The 19,149-nt window shown below is 41.2% G+C and overlaps 1 protein-coding gene across 2 annotated transcripts in view; it reads left to right on the top strand.

Moving 5' to 3' along the window:
- The first annotated feature begins 4,390 nt into the window (after nucleotides 1–4,390).
- The window catches only part of LOC135505735 (prospero homeobox protein 1-like), a 53,942-nt gene continuing 39,183 nt past the window's right edge, over nucleotides 4,391–19,149 (top strand). Inside the window, exons 1-2 of one of the 2 annotated variants that reach the window (XM_064924815.1) lie at nucleotides 4,391–4,725; nucleotides 10,211–12,229. In XM_064924815.1, the coding sequence (XP_064780887.1) occupies nucleotides 10,277–12,229 (1,953 nt within the window). In that variant the 5' untranslated portion in view covers nucleotides 4,391–4,725; nucleotides 10,211–10,276. Of the gene's footprint in view, nucleotides 4,726–4,917; nucleotides 4,969–10,210; nucleotides 12,230–19,149 lie in introns of those variants that run through there. The other variant, XM_064924816.1, reaches the window with a different exon arrangement.

Genomic DNA, 19,149 nt, shown 5'->3' on the forward strand with positions numbered 1-19,149 from the left:
GAAAAAGACTAATTATTGGCATAAAATCAGAATTGGGCTGCCTGTGTAAACACAGCCTATAGACACAGATAGCAACGGAATAATCCTAAATTTTCCTCTTAGAAGTAATGTCTCCCACTCATTCCTAGCTACCATCTCCTCGCCTCTCTTCTCTTGAAACAATTCAGTTGTTTTCCAAGGACACAGAACCTCTGGAACAAAACAGCTTTTAGTCTTACCTCTCTCTGCCTGTATTTTCACAAATAGCACCTCTCTTTCCCTCCCTCTCTCTCACCCACTCTCTCTCTCTCTCCTCCATCTCTCTCTGATAATTTTTCTGACAACTGTGTCTTGTGAAAAGTGTGGAGCGTTGTGGTCAGACAATCATGTCATTATCTGATTGAGGAGCTTTTGTAACCATAGGTGCTTAACAGGCTAGTTCCACACATACTTTTGTCTGTTTATGTTGATAGCCTGATTCTAAGAATAATGGCATGATAGGTAGTTACTTGGGAAATCATATTGCACTGGCTTAGTTTGTTTTTGTGTTATAAACCGATTGACATTCATGCACTAAGATTCTGGGGAATGTGTATGAAAAGGCTACATGTTTCTTATGATTCCAGACTCTAACATTGTTCCTTCTGGTATTTTTTATTTCTTTCCTTTTACTTTTTGCATTAAGTGTGTATTGCTTTGTATTGCTAGGTATTATTGCACTGTTGGAGCTAGAAACACAAGCATTTCGCTGCACCTGTGATAACATCTGCACATCTGTGTATGCACCGATAATCTTTGATTTGGTTTTATTAATAGTGGAATAGATTACATTTGAATTATCATTAAATAATACAATAATAACAATATCCATAGAGTGAAATAAAAATATGACATAATTACATGAAGTAATGTTTCGGTGAAATTGTGTCTGTAATAGCATAATCATTATTATTATTGTTATTATTGTTATTATAAATTAATTATGCTTATTGTAATTAATCACCATCCAAAATGTTTCCCTCTTTAGGCCCATTGTTGGGCCAAATTAGTGAGGAGGGAAATAGGCCAGTGACCCACCTCAGCACTGAGGAATGCCTGCCTTCCCGGTTTGTGCGCGCGCCTACTACCATGACTGGCCAACAGATTATGGTTAAAAAATTACGCTGATAAAACCTCCGAGAGAAAATCATGTTGTCACTCTCTCCCTTAATGCCTCCTCCCATGTCGATACACCAACTTAAACCATAATAATACACATGTCAATAAAGCACATATCAGCGCGTAACGCTCAATTTATAAGCCTTGCAGCATCAAAGTGGTGATTCGGCGCACTCTATAGAAAACCAAAATGAGTCTGAAATAAATAGGGTTGGTCTGGAATGGACCGAGATAAGAGGTGCCAGTGTTAACGAACACGTTTCCGCTACACCTCATCCGAGTCTTCCTTTTCCAAACACAGTCTCTTTAATGTCCCGGACTGTTTTTCCATGGAGTGTATGCACCGAGGGCACCATGGGGAGTTGAAGCCAAATGAGCTGGCCGAGTTGGGGAGCGGGGACCGGGACACCTGCTTTGAAAAAGAGACTCCAGACACTAAATTTGCTGACTTCATTGCAATTTATTCGTCCTCAAAAACACTTGCTTGCGACATGGAAAAGAGACGCGCCTTTCCTTTTTGGCATTTGACAGAGACATAGGAAAATCACAAGACTTCTCATTAAGCACATCAGAATCCTGTTTATGTCACGGATAGTTTTATTATTGCCGGCATAATGGACTGAAAAAAGTTGGACTGAAACTTTTCAGCTAAGGGTTTAAAAAACAACTCTAACTCCATAAAAATAGGTGCAATTTATAGCCTATTTGATTCAAGATAGCCCAGTCTCAGCTGATAAATGCTTGTTTATTTTCATAGGCATTAGAAATAGGCTACATGATGATGATAACAATAATAATAACAACAATTTACACTTATTTTTAAAGCTCCTCTAGAAAAATAAATTCAGGGGACATATGTCTTCACATTGATGGATAACCACATTTCTGATTCCTATGAAATCGTATTAACAGTGATATCAGTGTATGTGAAAGTAGCATCAGCCACAATAAGAAGTAGCCTACACTGTAACAGAAAACTGCAAATTGTAGGTACATATGAGGTATTATCAAGAGTAAAATTCTCTGAGAAGGTTTACTGCAACATACTGTAAATTATGGTGCATTGTGGGAAAATGTTGTGGGTGGGGAAATACTTGCTGCTGTATTTCGAATGGTACTTTAATTCCATCCAACAGAATATGGTACACTGACATATCACATCTTTGGAGCAACGAAAACCTTTTGACCACTAGTTGGTGCATGGTATTTTTGTGTATGGCTGATTAACATATTTTGAGGCGTGCCTGAGAATCTGACCGATTTAACTCCAATGTCGATTTATGGTGCCCCATCAATGTGTATAGGGGACAGATTGGAGTGGCAGCAAGTCTTTAACCTTTAATGGTTTTGCCATGCATTTTGCCATGTCCTTTTGGTCTGTTTTGCCTTGTAGCCACTGCCAGTTTGGAAGCCTTTATTTTGTCCTCTAGAAGTGCAAGTGATATATATCATTCCTATACCTTAATGTGTAAACACTTTACCTAGCAGCCAACCTGCTTGCACCAATCCCTTGTAATTACAGTAAAATACTGTTAATACAAACCCCTCCCCTCAATTAATGTCATGAACTAATTAATTCCAATTACGGAAGTATTTACTTTTTTACTGTATAATACCGTCAAGTTTAGGCATTGCAATGTGTGTCATTAGACAGTACTTTCTTTGATACTATCTTAATATTGCAGTAGGTGTACTATAATATGAAATACTGAATTTGACTTTCCATCGAGCTGCCTGTAAGCTACTGTCAAATTCACAGGAACCCCTTTACAATGAGTGTATAACGCGGTATCGCGTCCATTATAAATCAATGTTGCAGATTGAAAGTCATGGACGCTCTGAAAAATTATTCGGCATAAAGAGGAGCCTGTTGAAAAATGTTTCAACACACGACTTAATAAACCATTAGAAAACATATATCAAAAATAACAAATAATGCTATTCACACATTTGGATTGAAATACATAACCTATATTTTAATTTATGGGGGACATTTAGCCTCTAGTTATACTTACTATGAACACATGGAACTAGGGCTAAAGACATTAGATTATTTTACAGAAGACCGGTTCTGATATTACATTTACATTTTAGCAATCTACTACAAACATGCGTGAGAATTGTACACTGAAATTCACTAGTCTATAAATCACAAATATGTTGAAGTGGATAATATGCTTATTCAGTTGATTAGGTGCTGGTTATTTGTTACAGGTGTCTTCAATTAAAATGTACGGAGGGTAAAAAGTAAGGCCAAGAATTGCAAAGAACAAAATGAAAATTTTCCGAAGCAAACCTCTTGCAAACTGAACGCCGTAACTAATTGTCTAAATGTCAAATGACAAATATAAAACATAAAATGTGAGGATTACGTAGCCTATAATTGATCATCTAAATTGCCCACTTAAATGTATAGGCTATACTAAAAGACACACATTGATGTTAGCTCAGTAGTAAATACAGTATTAGCCTAATATGCAGTGAAACAGAGGGATGTAATTTTGTTAAAATCCGTGACAGAAATACCTGTGAATGAAATAAAATGTAACATAAACTCGTATTTGAAATGACCCTGGTCAGTGTTATCAGGCAATAATATAATAACATTTCCATGATATAGTGTATTCAAACCTTAGCGTGTTCGTCTGTGGTTGGTAAATCAAACCAGGATAGTGATATACCAACACCATGCCTTTCTGAGCCCCTGCGCGCAGTTACGTTCAACCCCTGGACTCAGGAGACTCACAAAGTTAATCGTATCGTTGTTACAAGGATAGTGTTGCACTAAACACAACTCAATCGGTCTAACCGAGACACGACAATTAATCTCTTATCGAAAGGCAAACTTGGAAATAAAAAACTAAATGAAACAATCTTGCGTAAAATTTGTGAGGAATGTGTCTTTAATGGACACCGTTTAACATGAGTTTAAATTACATAAACACGTATTCAGGACATTTAAAATATAAATGTTGTGCCTTAAAAAAACTGCTATTATCATATATCCACAATAACATGTCCATAAAATGAATGTTCATGCAAACATTAAGCCTATTAACAGTATTATAATGCCTTAAGCTACTTCTCAATGAGGGTTTCTTACATATTAAATCATTTATTTGTAAACAAAATAAGATAATTTTTTGGTCTGTTGAAGTCCCGTTCCTCGGTCAAGTTCAGTGCATTGTATTCCTCCGTATACGACGGACGGTTCTTATTGGTAGGTGCGATCCGTTACATCACCAAGCGTGTGACGCGCCGTCTTCCTGTTTCCTTCAGCTGTGTCTTAAAGTGAATCTTGTTGGTGGAGGAGAGCTCGAGCGTCGAAGCTCTGCATCGCGTGCGCCTCGGTCAAGCTGCTACGACATCATCACCAGTCGTTCACCCCTCGAGAGAAGATGACAGAGAGCGGAGCGAAATAGCTCTTGTATGTCTATTTTTATGTCCTACGGTCGCGCTCATCACTCACTTTACTCATACTCTTCATTCACTGAGAAATTATAATATTGAACGTTTCGCGGCGAAGCTTCCATAGTCCGTATTATTTTTTTCAGCAGTAAAAAAAAAGGCCTTTCCCTTCATCTGCGGGTAAGTAACCTCCTCAGATACCTCCCTCTTGTTCTTTTGCGTCGAGTGCGTGTGGTGGGCAGAAAAACAAAAACAAATCAAAAGATAAACAGCAGAATTTATTCTAATGAAAGACAACATTAGCTGTCTTTGACGATATTAGTAGGCTGCATTTTTTTCTATAACCTAAAGTGTGACTAAATTGCTTCATTGTTATGATGTGTAGAATACTTTATTATTAGAGATTATTTCTCACTTTTAAAAGTAAGTTACTGTCTTTTAAAATGTGTTATTTGTGAATAAATGTTTTTTTTAGCATATAGGCTAAAGACTTTCAAGGCTGTCTGACTTGGTTTGATTTGATCAAAGGCTCAAGTCCGTTATCTTTCAATCTGTGTGGGCTACACCTTCAAGTCTCGTATATGGTCTTTGTGTGTAGTCTTATTCGTTCAGTGTATTACGCTTGTGAGTCGTTTCAATTTTAACAAGCTTGGTTTTATCACTATTAATATCTGATATATATCATATCAGATAAATGGGATCTACTCGTTGAATGTTTCAGTCTAGTAGTGGTTTAACTGTTTCCCTGGAATAATTATTGTGGTGATAGTGCCAAGAACGAGCAAATGTTGATGAGGGAAAAAGCGTCCAAAGTGCACATTATGGAGACAACAGGGATATTTGGCACAGACACACACAACCTGGTCATGGCTAGAAGGAAACAGCTTTTGTCAAATGTTATTATCATTATTTTCAATTTTAGCTAACCCTAACCCTTTTCCTGACCTTAACCTAATTCTCCTAACCTTCTGCTCTGCTGCCTAAATTCTCCCAAACTGCTAAGAGAAGTCAAATCTGACTAAATCTGCGGCCTAACCCTTTGGGCACATACTGGTTGATTCAATGTTGTTTCCACGTCATTTCAATTAAATGATGTTGAACCAACGTGGAATAGAAATGTAATTGACATGATTGGGAGTCCCATAGGGTGGCACCCAATTGGCCCAGCGTCGTCTGGGTTTGGCCGAGGTCGGTCGTAATTGTAAATACGAATTTGTTCCTAGTTAAATAAAGGTTAAAAAAGTCAGACTTGCTTGAATAGTTACTTTGCCATGTTACAAATCCAAAGGGTTATGAACTTTTTTTAACCTTCATGGTGCCCCGTTCTCTCTCTCTCAGAGCTGTAAAGATTTTGGGAACACACACAACTGCACCACCTATCACACTTTCACACAAAAAAAACATGAAGACATGGCTAAAGGCCAATCAGACTTGTGAACATAATCCCTAGTTGTCTATTGTCGCTTTCCATGTTGTCTGTTGTCTGTAGCTTGTGAGGTGTGGAAACACTTTGTTGCTTTTATGGTTTTTGTCTTGTTGCTTTTTGTGCTATGTTGGTCTGTCTGCATGCTATGTCTTGCTTGTCCAATGTTGCCCTGCGTGTGCTCACTGCTTATTGTTTGTCTGTATTATTATTGTAATTGTTTTTAATAACCTGCCCAGGCACTGTGGTTGAAAATTAGCCGGCTGGCTAAAACCGGCACTTTTACTGAAACGTTGATTAATGTGCACTGTCCCTGTAAAAATAAACTCAAACTCAAAATGAGCGAGGGGGGAGAGATGAGCGTGGCTCATTGTTCAAATGCGCTCATATTTCCTTGAAATTGTTGAAAGGTATTCCAATAGACTGCGCGTGGGCAATGGGGGTGGCACGTGTGCCATCGGAAACGACAGATGCTAGCGACTTTATTTTCGAGCGACAATGACCTGGCCCATTGTTAAGCTCTTGTGGCACCCAAGTCAAAGTTTTCTTGGAGATATTTCACCCTCGTTTGAACTTCTGGAGATGGATGGATGGATGGATGGATGGATGGATGGATGGATGGAAAGAGTTGAGCCAGAGCCATTTGTCATAACTAGACACAGACATGCTTTTAATCATTTTAATAATAGACCGACATTTGTTTAGTCTGTGTAATATATTTAATTTTGTTTTGCCAGAATTTGTTTCTGTAATGAGATAAAACAAATCTGTCAAGCTTCCCCAACCTTGTTTCTTCTTCATTTAGTTACACCAATAATGTGCTAAATAGTGTACATCTTACCGCATGTTGCTCTTGTATTGCTTAATAATACAGTAACAAGCGTATCTCAAACTGTTTCTATCTAAAATTGTTTTTGTGTGTGTGTGTGTGTGTGTGTGTGTGTGTGTGTGTGTGTGAGAGAGAGCGAGAGAGAGGGGAGGGAGTGTGAGAGAATGTGAGTTTGTGTTTATTAGAAGAGAAAATGATGCTTGTTATGCATGGTTACTTATGGCATCAATTACATTGACATATATCCTATAGGTGATTTTTACTCCCAGTTCAACTAGGTGACGGGGGGTTACTTTATAGACGGAATGGGCTCAGATTATAAATACTTTTACACTGGCCCCATTTTTATATCCGACTCTGAGTGGTTTGAGCAGAGATCTAAACATTTGTTTAAAAAAATTACATTCTCCCTCAAAATATGTCTTGACAAATGAGTCAAAACACTGATCAGTAACAATATGGGCTGTTGATGAACATTTAGATATACCTATATACATCTATATTTTGTCAGTTCAAAATGTCTTTAACAGTCTATTTGCATTGTCTGTTTTATTGCACTTAAATCCTAAATAGTGTTTGACAGATTTAAATGAATGTATTCTACTTTGGTTCTCCAGTAAGAACTCACACAATTGTCAAGCGTAGAAAACCCTATTCACCCTATACATATATGTTATTAATATAGATTTCCTATTAGATTATCTCACCGCTGTTCTGCTTAGCAGGGCTTTAGTGGTCTTTAAAGGATCAGGCTTTGAGTAAAACGACTCTCCAGGATGAAGTCTTATTATCTTACACAGTATTGTCTGCACAGATAGACAATAGTTGAGATACGTATTTTCCACCATAATTTGCAAATAAATTCATAAAAAATCCTACAATGTGATTTTCTGGATTTTTTTTCTAATTTTGTCTGTCATAGTTGAAGTGTACCTATGATGAAAATTACAGGCCTCTCTCATCTTTTTAAGTGGGAGAACTTGCACAATTGGTGGCTGACTAAATTATTTTTTGCCCCACTGTATATGTCCATTCTATGAATTCTATTTCTATGACTGAAATTATACCCACCCTGAGCTCAAGAGTATTCTGTGTCTCAAACGATTGCAGGCACAATACTAACACCAAATATGATGTAAAATCATGTATAATCTACAACATGGGAAAATGGAAAAGAATCCTGACTCCATGCATTTCCAGATAATTGACTTTAAACGTAAAAAAATGTACATATTTTGTATTAAAACTTTATATTTCAAGAAATTACAAACCAAAACAACCATGTTTGTAACATTTATAAAATATTGCATAAAATTGAACTGTTTATATTTTCAAGTGATGAAGGAATGGATGTCTCATCATAGGATTGGATGTGCAAAATGGTTCAACTTTGAGCACCTCTATCTCCAAATATTTTTGACATTCAAGTCCAAAAGTAACTTTCTACCACCGGCAAGTATGCATAGAAAGTTTTGTTGAAATCAAAAGGGGTGTGGTCAAAATGTGATTGAAATCAAATTGAAGAACCCTACATACACGTAATGAATTGCTTTGGGTATGGGCAACTTCTAATCTAAATGACTAAAATGTAACCTAAAATGTAAATGACCTACAGATGACTTTTGGAGAAGAGATTGTAATTAAATCAGAAAGGAGTTCCACTGAGTTTACTGTGTCGTTGTGGTATTCTTAATCCAATCTCAGCCTTTCTCTTTAGTCTTTTGACTTAATGGTTTTCTGTACCGGCTTGAAGCCGCACAAACATGGAAATGAGGAAAAGTGCTTATTAATTATCATCATTTTATGAAGCTTTGTGTTGCGTGGGAACTGGTTCAGTGTTGCGCAGGCAGGCAGCGTGGAACAGGGGACAGACAGAGAAAATGTAGGGTGCGTGTGAAATGGCACCCTATACCACGGTTTCAGAAGCAGGACAAGACACCCTATTTTTGTATGATGACTTGACACAAGGGGCATGTACACGATAGGCCTATCTGGTTCATATGATTATGATGTTCATAATGCTTCTTGACAGTGCCACAAAGTGTATTTTCTTAGTCCAATAAAGTGACACAGGATGGTCATAATTCTTCATGCGGTGTCATGAAGTGTATTGTATTTTATTTGAAATATAATGAGAAAAAAACGTGTCTGTGAAGAATTCATAACAACAACAAAGGACTTAACTTCTTGAAACTCCCCATCCCGGATCCGGGTTTGTGACTAAAGCCTCAGGCTCATTAGCATAACGCAACGTTAACGATTTCTGAAAATCGCAAATAAAATGAAAATAATGCGTCTGCTCTCAAGCTTAGCCTTTTCTTAACAACACTGTCATCTCAGATTTTCAAAATATGCTTTTGAACCATAGAAATTGACTAATTTGTGTAAGAGTATGCAAAGCTAGCATAGCATTTTGAGTAGCATTTAGCACGCAACATTTTCACAAAAACCAGATAACCAAATAAATAAAATAATTTACCTTTGAAGAGCTTCTGATGTTTTCAATGAGGAGACTCTCAGTTACATACCAAATGCGCAGTTTTTCCTGAAAGCGTCTGTGTGTAGGAGAAATCGTTCCGTTTTCTACATTGCGTCTGGCTACCGAAACGAACCGAAAATTCAGTCACCTACAACGTAAAACTTTTTCCGGATTAACTACATAATATCGACCGAAACATGGCAAACGTTGTTTGGAATCAATCCTCAAGGTGTTTTTTCACATATCTCTTCATTGATATGCAGTTCGTGGAAGCTTGCTTTCCTCTCTGTATCCCGTGGAAAAATACTGGCAGGTGACTTTTGCGCACCAATTTCGGCGCAGGACACCGGGCAGACACCTGGTAAATGTGGTCTCTTATGGTCAATCTTCCAATGATCTGCCTACAAATACGTCACAATGCTGCAGACACCTTGGGGAAACGACAGAAAGGGCAGGCTCATTCCTCTCGCATTCACAGCCATATAAGGAGACAATGGAAAACAGAGCCTCAAAAATCCTTGTCATTTCCTGGATGCCATCTCATCTTGGTTTTGCCTGAAGCTCACGTTCTAGGGCACGCACAGAGAATATCTTGGTATTTCTGGACACGTCAGAGTGTTTTCTTTCGAATGCTATCAATTATATGCATAGTCGAGCATCTTTTTGCGACAAAATATCTTGTTTAAAACGGGAACGTTTTTCATCCAAAAATGAAATAGCGCCCCCATAGATGTAAGAGGTTAAGAAATACATTTTTCAAACGAAGGAAAACTTCTTGACAGGGGAAAACACATTAGAATAAATATGGCTTTTGACACTCTTATGTTGTTGTCATAACCAGCCATAAAATAACACAATATATGTCACAACAGGTGTAAATATATCGGCCATGACAGTGTTATGACCATGTTTCCTTTATGTTTTCATTCTACAGGTGTCATTCAGCAGTGGTGCTAGAGGAGTGGCTTTGTGGGATATGGCCCAATAGCAGCAGACCGTGATGCCGGACCATGACAGCGACTCCTTCCTGAGCAGACAGACCAAGAGAAGACGAGTGGACATCGGGGTGAAGAGGACTGTGGGCAGCAACGCTGCCAACGCAGCAGCAGCAGCCACAACAAGCGCCGACATCGCCCATGCCAAAGCAGCAATCTTCGGTGCTATGAACTCTCTCAACTCCCACCACCATGGCTCCGATGCAGACTCCATGGACTGCTCCATGGTGCAACCGCACGGCCACGCTGGGGTCGTCACAGCAACCAACAGCGAGTCCAAGTCCAACGTGCTCCGGAAGCTCCTGAAGAGAGCCAACTCGTATGAAGACGCCTTCCCCGGTGCCACTATCATCTCCCAGCTCCTCAAGAGCAACATGGCCAAGAACGGAAGAGGAGAGAGAGGGGAGAGAGGAGATAGAGAGGATGGGGGGTTCCCCAGGTCAGGCCTCTCCAGTGGGGGTTCCGAAGCCCCCCAGGAGGACGCCTGCAGTAATTCATCCCAGGACAGCCCCCAGGAGTGCCTTTCCCCTTTTGGCCATCCCCCGGCTCTGGGCGCCTTTGACCTAGAGCGCCTCAATGACGAGCACCTCCGGGCCAAGCGTGCTCGAGTGGAGAACATCATCCGGGGCATGAGCCACTCACCCGGGGTGGTGGTGCCCACACGCCACCTCGGAGAGCGGGACCACGAACTGGAACAATGTGGACGGGAGAGAGAGCGAGAGATGGACGGTGACAGGGACAGAGAAATGGAGATGAACTGCCCCCCACAGCCGCCCAGCCCCAGGGGAGAGGTGTGCAGCCGGGAGAACAAAAGGAAACAGCGCCTGCCCCAGCAGCAGCAGCAGAGCTTCACCCAGCTGGTGTGCCAGCGTAAAGAGCAGAAGCATGAGGAGCGCAGACAACTGAAGCTGCAGCTGGAGGACATGCAGAAGCAGCTGCGCCAGCTGCAGGAGAAGTTCTTCCAGATCTATGACTCCACAGACGACTCGGAGCATGACCTGGCCCATGACCTAGGCAACATGTCTGAGGACAGCGCTGGGAGGTCTGATGCTGGAGGAGATGACCGGACAGACCGTTCCGACAATGAGATGTCAGACCTGGATCCGGGACACTTCCTGGACCGGGCAAGGGCGTTGCTCCAGGAGCAGGCCCTGCTGGCCGAGGGGGACAAGCTCAGGAGAGAGGGGCTGGTCTGGGGGAAAGGTCCTGGTCAGGGCCCCTCCTCCTCCATGCACCATGCAGAGGGCAAGCTGCTGGCTGAGACGTTGAAACAGGAGCTTAACTCGGCAATGAACCAGGTGGTGGACACAGTGGTCAAGGTGTTTGCCAAGCCCCCTCGCCCCACACCACCCCAAGTCTTCCCTCCCCTCCCCATGCCCCCAGAGAGGTTTGGTGTCAACGTCAAGGGCCCCAACTTCCACACAGCCAACCAGCGCCTGCAATGCTTTGGCGACGTCGTCATTCCCAATCCCCTGGATTCGTTCGGCAGCATACCTGTGCCCGGCGCCAATGACCAGACGGAGGCGCTGCCCCTGGTGGTGAGGAAGACGCAGACGGAGCACCATCACCAATCCTCAGCCGTGGGCGCCCACGGGGGCCATCACCACCCCTCTCTGCACCCCTCCTCCCTCTCTACCTCCATGGGCTTCAGCCCCCCTTCTTTCCGCCACCCCTTTCCCCTTCCTCTCATGGGTTACCCCTTCCAGAGCCCTCTGGGCCCACCCTCCGGCGGTTACCCAGGGAAGGACCGTTCCTCCCCAGACTCCATGGACCTGTCCAGGGAGACCACCAGCCTGCGGACCAAAATGTCATCGGGGCATCATGTGGGGCACCACCACCGGTCTTTCTCTCCGACCAACCCTGGGAGCACTGCAGAGGGGCTCTCCCTGTCCCTCATCAAGTCAGAGTGTGGAGACATGAGCGACATGAACGACATCTCACCATACTCAGGCAGCACCGTATCCTTCACCACACAGAGAGAGGGAGGGAGGTGGGGAGGGAGAGAGAGTTAGAGATGCTATAGAAGGGCTGGTTGTTCATCTTAGATAGTTTAATATATTGTTATGATGACTATTGCATATTATTGCTAAATCAGCACATTTATTTTATTTTCAGTTCTCTCTAAAACATCCATTTTTTTATTTGATCATATACCTTTTGCTCTACTAATTGGTTGAAAGCACTCTAGTCACTCCACCATTGGTCAGATAATGTCTCCACGACATTTATAGCCCTGATTCCCATTTGAAACATGACTGAAAGAGACAAACGCTATAGAAAGCTGAAGTTGAGCACAATGGCTCTCTGTACTGATAGATTCACCCCTGTATACCTCAATCATGGGCTGCAGACAAAGAGGTAAGGTACCTATGGGATCATCACAGTCAACCAACTGGGACTGGGCATAATAGCCTCAACTGATCTGTTCAGTTTGCCCTGTTCTCCTATATAGGCTCCCTCCCTATCCCTCTACCATTCAGACCTGTCTTTGCAAAGACCTTTCACTCATGAAGCCTCCGTAGCAGTTATTTTGCGTGATCACTGTCACTGAAAATGTTATATCAATGACACACACGACACACATGTACAGTGTATACTGAGTGTACAAAACATTAAGACCACCTTCCTAATATTGAGTTGCAAGCCCCCCTTTTGCTCTCAGAACCACCTCAATTTGTCAGGCATGGACTCCACAAGTTGTTGAAAGTGTTCCACAGATGCTGGCCCATGTTGACTCCAATGCTTCTGATGGCACACATACACAATCCATGTCTCCAATACCTTCTTTAACGTGTTCACACTACACGTTCCCCAAGGGCACCCCACCCCCCCAACTCAAAAAGTGGCGCACAGAATGCAAAAATATTCTTAGAGATATTTAACCTCCACACATTAACAAGTCCAATAGCTCAAATGAAAGATAAACACCTTGTTCATCTACCCAGCGAGTCAGATTTCTAAAATGTTTTACGGGGAAAACATAGCACATATGTATGTCAAACCACCACAAAGACACAGACGATATGTAGCCATTTTGTCGAACAAAAGATGCAATCACAAACGCAGGATTAAAAGAAAAATAATTCACTAACTTTTTTGAAAATCTTCATCAGATGACAGTAATAGGACTTGTTACACAGTACATTTATGTTATTTTCAATAATATGCAATTTATATCCATAAATCTCCGTTTACATTGAAGCCATGTTCAGAAAATGCTAAAAAATGTCCGGAGAAATTATAGATAGCTCCGCCAGATAACGCCAGATAACAGCAATACACATCATAAACTTTGACTAAATATACATGTTCTACATATAGTTAGAAAGATACACTGCTTCTTAATGCAATCGCTTTGTCACATTTATTTTTAACGTTACAGAAATCGTTCACTACTCAATAATCTGAGACGGCGCTCAGACATAAGCAATATTTCTCCGCTATGTTGGAGTCAACAGAAACACAAAATTACAACATAAATATTCCCTTACCTTTGATGGTCTTCGATCAGAATGTAGTAGAAGGAGTCATACTTACCCAATACATCGTTTGGTTTCAAGTCGTGTGTCTTTGTATTAGCATATGCTTCAAGTTCCAGCTGAAATGCATCCAAAATGACTTCTGGTCTCGAACAGTTGCGCATCAAAAGTTCAAAATTACATATTATATGCCGACTAAACTGGTCAAACTAAGTGCAGAATCAAGCTTTAGGATGTTATTAACGTACAAAACAATTGGCGATTCCACCAGACAAAAGCAATTCTTCTCATACAATCTGGAACGGAGGAATGACTGTGTACAATTCGCGCCCGAACGCGCATCTATTTTCTCGCGACACTGCCAAAGAGTCAAAGCTCGCGGGATTTGCCCAATTAAACGCTCTACTGATAGAGGACATCTCGCGGAAGACATAGAAACTGTTCCCAGATCCATAGCTGGTTGGTAAGGGTGGGGGCGATGACGTCAAAGTTGGCCCAACTTTCTGGATGAGAAAACTAGTTTGGGAGATTGGCTGCCCCGTGAGTTCTGCTATACTTACAGACATCATTCAAACAGTTTTAGAAGCTTTAGAGTGTTTGCTATTCAATAATAATTATTATATGCATATATTAGCAATTTTGGACAGATTTCTTTTAAGTTTACTATGGGCACGCAATTCATCCAAATGGGGCAGTATTGTCCCGAGCCTTAACAGGTTTTAACCTGTCTCCTTCCCTTAATCTACACTGATTGAAGTGGATTTAACAAGTGACATCAATAAGTTATCATTGCTTTCACTTGGATTCACCTGGTCAGTCTATGTCATGGAAAGAGCTGGTGCCCTTAATGTTTTGTACACTCAGTGTATCTATGGTCTAACAGGCTTGGACATGTTTTGGCTGAGATTCGACAGAGAGCATGTTTTTTTTTTTACTTGAGTGTGTCTAAAAGTTAGACATTGACGAAAGCATCTAACATGGGTGCTACTGTATGGCTACTGTATGTTAGTGCTAATCTATGTCTGTGTTATGATCACCTCAGGGCTTGGCCTTTGTGTGTGTGTGTGTGTGTGTGTGTGTGTGTGTATGGTAGATAGGGTTCGCCTGAGGACTCAGTAAAGATGTTTATTTTTGGCCACCTGTGTCTTATCATCCCCCATTGTAAAAACAAACAATCGTTGACATTTCTTTTCTATTTCTTTCTCGTTTCATAAATATCTGTCAACAGCCCGGGGAGCTTTCAGCAGTTGCTTGGCACCCAAATACTTTAAAAAAAGGTTTCTTTCTCTCCCGCTCCTCCCTTTCTTTTTTTTGAAATGGACGTTAACAGGTGTACGCTGCGAACTGCTTTTCTTTCATAACAGTGATTGTCTATATTTGTCTTCTGACCAAAAGGGGAGGAGCACTTCCCAGAGATCCATAATATCCTCTGCTACACTGTTTCTCCTGATGGGAGGATGACGAGAGAGAGAGAGAGAGAGAGAGAGAGAGAGAGAGAGAGAGAGAGAGAGAGAGAGAGAGAAACACAATAACTAAAATTGATGTCGGAAGTTTACATACACTTAGCAGGGAGTCATTAAAACCACTCCCCAAATTTCTTGTTAACAAACTATAGTTTTGGCAAGTCGGTTAGGACATCTACTTTGTGCATGACACAAGTCATTTTTCCAACAATTGTTTACAGTAAGATTATTTCACTTATAATTCAATGTATCACAATTCCAGTGGGTCAGTAGTTTAAATACACTAAGTTGACTGTGCCTTTAAACAGCTTGGAAAATTTCAGAAAATGATGTCATGGCTTTAGAATGATGTCATGGCTTCATTTGATTCAATTGTAGGTGTACCTGTGGATATATTTCAAGACATACCTTCAAAGTCAGTACCTCCTTGCTTGACATCATGGGGAAATCATAAGAAATCAACCAGACCTCAGAAAAAAAAGTGTAGACCTCCACAAGTCTGGTTTATCCTTGGGAGCAATTTCCAAACGCCTGAAGGAGCCACGTTCATCTGTACAGACAATAGTACGCAAGTATAAACACCATGGAACCACGCAGCAGTCATACTGCTCAGGCAGGAGACGCAGTCTGTTCCCTTAGAGATGAACATACTTTGGTGCAAAAAGTGCAAATCAATCCCAGAACAACAGTAAAGGACCTTGTGAACTTGCTGGAGGAAGCAGGTACAAAATGTTCAATATTCACAGTAAAATGATTCCTATATCGACATAACCTGAAAGGCCCCTCAGCAAGGAAGAAGCCACTGTTCCAAAACCACCATCAAAAAAGCTAGACTACGGTTTACAACTGCACATGGGGACAAAGATGGTACTTTATGGAGAAATGTCCTCTGGTCTGATGAAACAAAAATAGAACTGTTTGGCCATAATGACCATCATTATTGTTTGGAGGAAACAGGGGGATGCTTGCAAGCCGAAGAACATCATACCAACCGTGACGCACAGGGGTGGCACCATCATGTTGTGGGGGTGCTTTGCTGCAGTTGGGGCTGGTGCACTTTGCAAAAGAGATGACTACATGAGGAAGTAAAATTATGTGGATATATTAAAGCAACATCTCAAGACATCTGTCAGGAAGTTAAAGCTTGGTGGCAAATGGGTCTTCCAAATGGACAATAACCCCAAACATACTTCTAAAGTTGTGGCAAAATGGCTTAAGGACAACAAGGACAGCTTGTGGAAAGCTACCCTAAACGTTTGATCCAAGTTAAACAATTTTAAAGGCAATGCTACCAAATACTAATTGAGTGTATGTAAACTTCTGACCCACTGGGAATGTGATGAAAGAAGTAAAAGCTGAAATAAATCATTCTCTCTTCTATTATTCTGACATTTCACATTCTTAAAATTAAGTCGTGATCCTAACTGACCTAAGACATGGAATTTCTACTAGGATTAAATGCCAGGAATTGTGTAAAATGGAGTTTAAATGTAGTTGGCTAAGGTGTACGTAAACTTCCGACTTCAACTGTACATACATGCCAGATGCTTTTATCTCTAATGTGGCATATAATTTTGGGGCATTAATTAACAGATGTACTCTCTTTAATGGGAAGAATAGTTAGAACAACACGGCCATGTGTTACAGGTTTTTAAAATTTCCGCCACATGTTAATTTCACGTCTACAATAACTAAAGACAACAGATTGTCAGACATTTTGTATTGAAGTTCATCTGCGTTCCTGAGCGTCGCGCAGCATCAGTTTCCTCATTGTATATTGGCCTTACACCTGAAATGAGCAAGTGGAGCAGCTATTTTCTCTCTTGACTTGGGAAGAGCTGGGGAGAATGATGATATCTTGTCAGATGTGCTCAGATACCACTAATCTTGCTGGTACAAGGGCACCAACATGGCTAAATAATTGCTGTGTGTCACCCCAAGTCCAATCACTATTACATTTGCAAGCTGTTAGAGATATTAATTCATCAAGATTCACTGTTGCTTGATATTGAAGCATAGGGAGAGGATCCTGTGTTTGTGGATTTTTGCAACTTCAATTTATTTATATATATAAATCTAATCTATGTAATGATGGGATTGTCATTTGTTTTGAATTCATTTTGATTTAGAAGCGAGAGCGTAGTAGTCTCATTTGAAAGCCCAGTCTTATGAGACTAACATGATTGTGTCTTTACAGCAGCAAGTCATCTTGCCAGACTTGAAGAGAACAACCCTCTCCCACTCTGTCCATGCCTCTTTTTCTTCTGTCTTGCTTCCCCAACTCTCAATTCAATATTCAATTTCAGGGGCCTTATTGGCATTGGAAACATATGTTTACATTGCCAAAGCAAGTGAAATAGATAATAAACAAAAGTGAAAAAAACAATAAAACATTTCCAGTAAATATTACACTCACAAAAGTTCCACAGGAATAAACACATTTCAAATCATTCCCTCGCTCCCTCTGAGAGGCCATGGTATCCCTCGCTCCCTCGCTCGCTCTGAGTGGCCATGGTATCCCTCGCTCCCTCACTCCCTCTGAGAGGCCATGGTATCCCTCGCTCCCTCGCTCCCTCTGAGAGGCCATGGTATCCCTCGCTCCCTCGCTCGCTCTGAGAGGCCATGGTATCCCTCGCTCCCTCGCTCCCTCTGAGAGGCCATGGTATCCCTCGCTCCCTCTGAGAGGCCATGGTATCCCTCGCTCCCTCGCTCGCTCTGAGAGGCCATGGTATCCCTCGCTCCCTCGCTCACTCTGAGAGGCCATGGTATCCCTCGCTCACTCTGAGAGGCCATGGTATCCCTCACTCCCTCGCTCTGAGAGGCCATGGTATCCCTCGCTCGCTCTGAGAGGCCATGGTATCCCTCGCTCTTGGAGCAGATGATGTGGAGAGTGGAGTGCGCTCTTTTGGCCAGGCCTGTTGGCCAGGACTGCTAGGGTTCTCCCCATAGGCCAACCCTCCCTCACTATTTTTGGACATAAAAGACTGTAAAAACACCAACAAATAAGCTCAAAGTGATTTTATTTTGGAAATCTGTGATTTGAAATGATTATGATTATGTTTTAGACAAATATTATATCTGTTTGGGCTACATGCTGTCAATTTGCAGTCTACAATAAATTTCTAATTATGTTCTGTCCAATCCGCTTAAGAAAAATTCAGCCCATGGCTGAATCTAGTTGATGATCCCTGCTTTAGGGCCTAACTGTATGCATGCCAAATACACATCAATCACCAAATGCTTTTGAGAACTTGGGCAGAAAAAGTTAATGTCGATCCAATGAGGCAAAAGGGACGATGTCAAAGTTGAATCCAAGAAGAGACAAGCTGTGAAATGGAGAGTTGAAAATAAAGAGAAGGGAGGGCCAGAACAGTAATGTTCGGGGAAGATTTTGTGAACTGGTAAAAGAGGACGATAGCAGTGCCGGCTATGTGTGAGGTGCTATTTGAGAGTCACAAGACAGGGACTTCAAATATGACACGTCAAGGGAACTGTAGGCTTAATAGGCTTACTGTACAGATGGGTTACATTTAATAGCCTAACTGAAATCTGGACACTTACTGTATAATATTAACCCCTGCAAGGTTTAAGCATTTCTTGCAGTAAAATTACACACTAAATGTAAATGTTGACTTGAGAACAGGAGTGGATAAATATGATTTCTTTCTTTCAGCATCTTGAGAGAAAGAATGTGCAGTTAGGGACCATCTGTAAAGGTGCTATATTTATCAGCATCATAGAAACTGATAGTTTTTCAACCACATAAGATATTCATCCAAGCCAAACTTAAATCGTATTAGAAACATGTTGGGTTGTTTTCACTGCTTTAAATTTTGTTAAAAGCGGTCAAACTGAAATGCTGCACGAAAAATATATTAAAAACATGTTTTGTATTTTCTCACCGGCCCCTAAACACCTGCTGCGTGAGAGAAGCAG

The sequence above is a fragment of the Oncorhynchus masou genome, chromosome 19 (genome assembly GCF_036934945.1).
Source record: "Oncorhynchus masou masou isolate Uvic2021 chromosome 19, UVic_Omas_1.1, whole genome shotgun sequence".
NCBI lineage: Eukaryota > Metazoa > Chordata > Actinopteri > Salmoniformes > Salmonidae > Oncorhynchus > Oncorhynchus masou.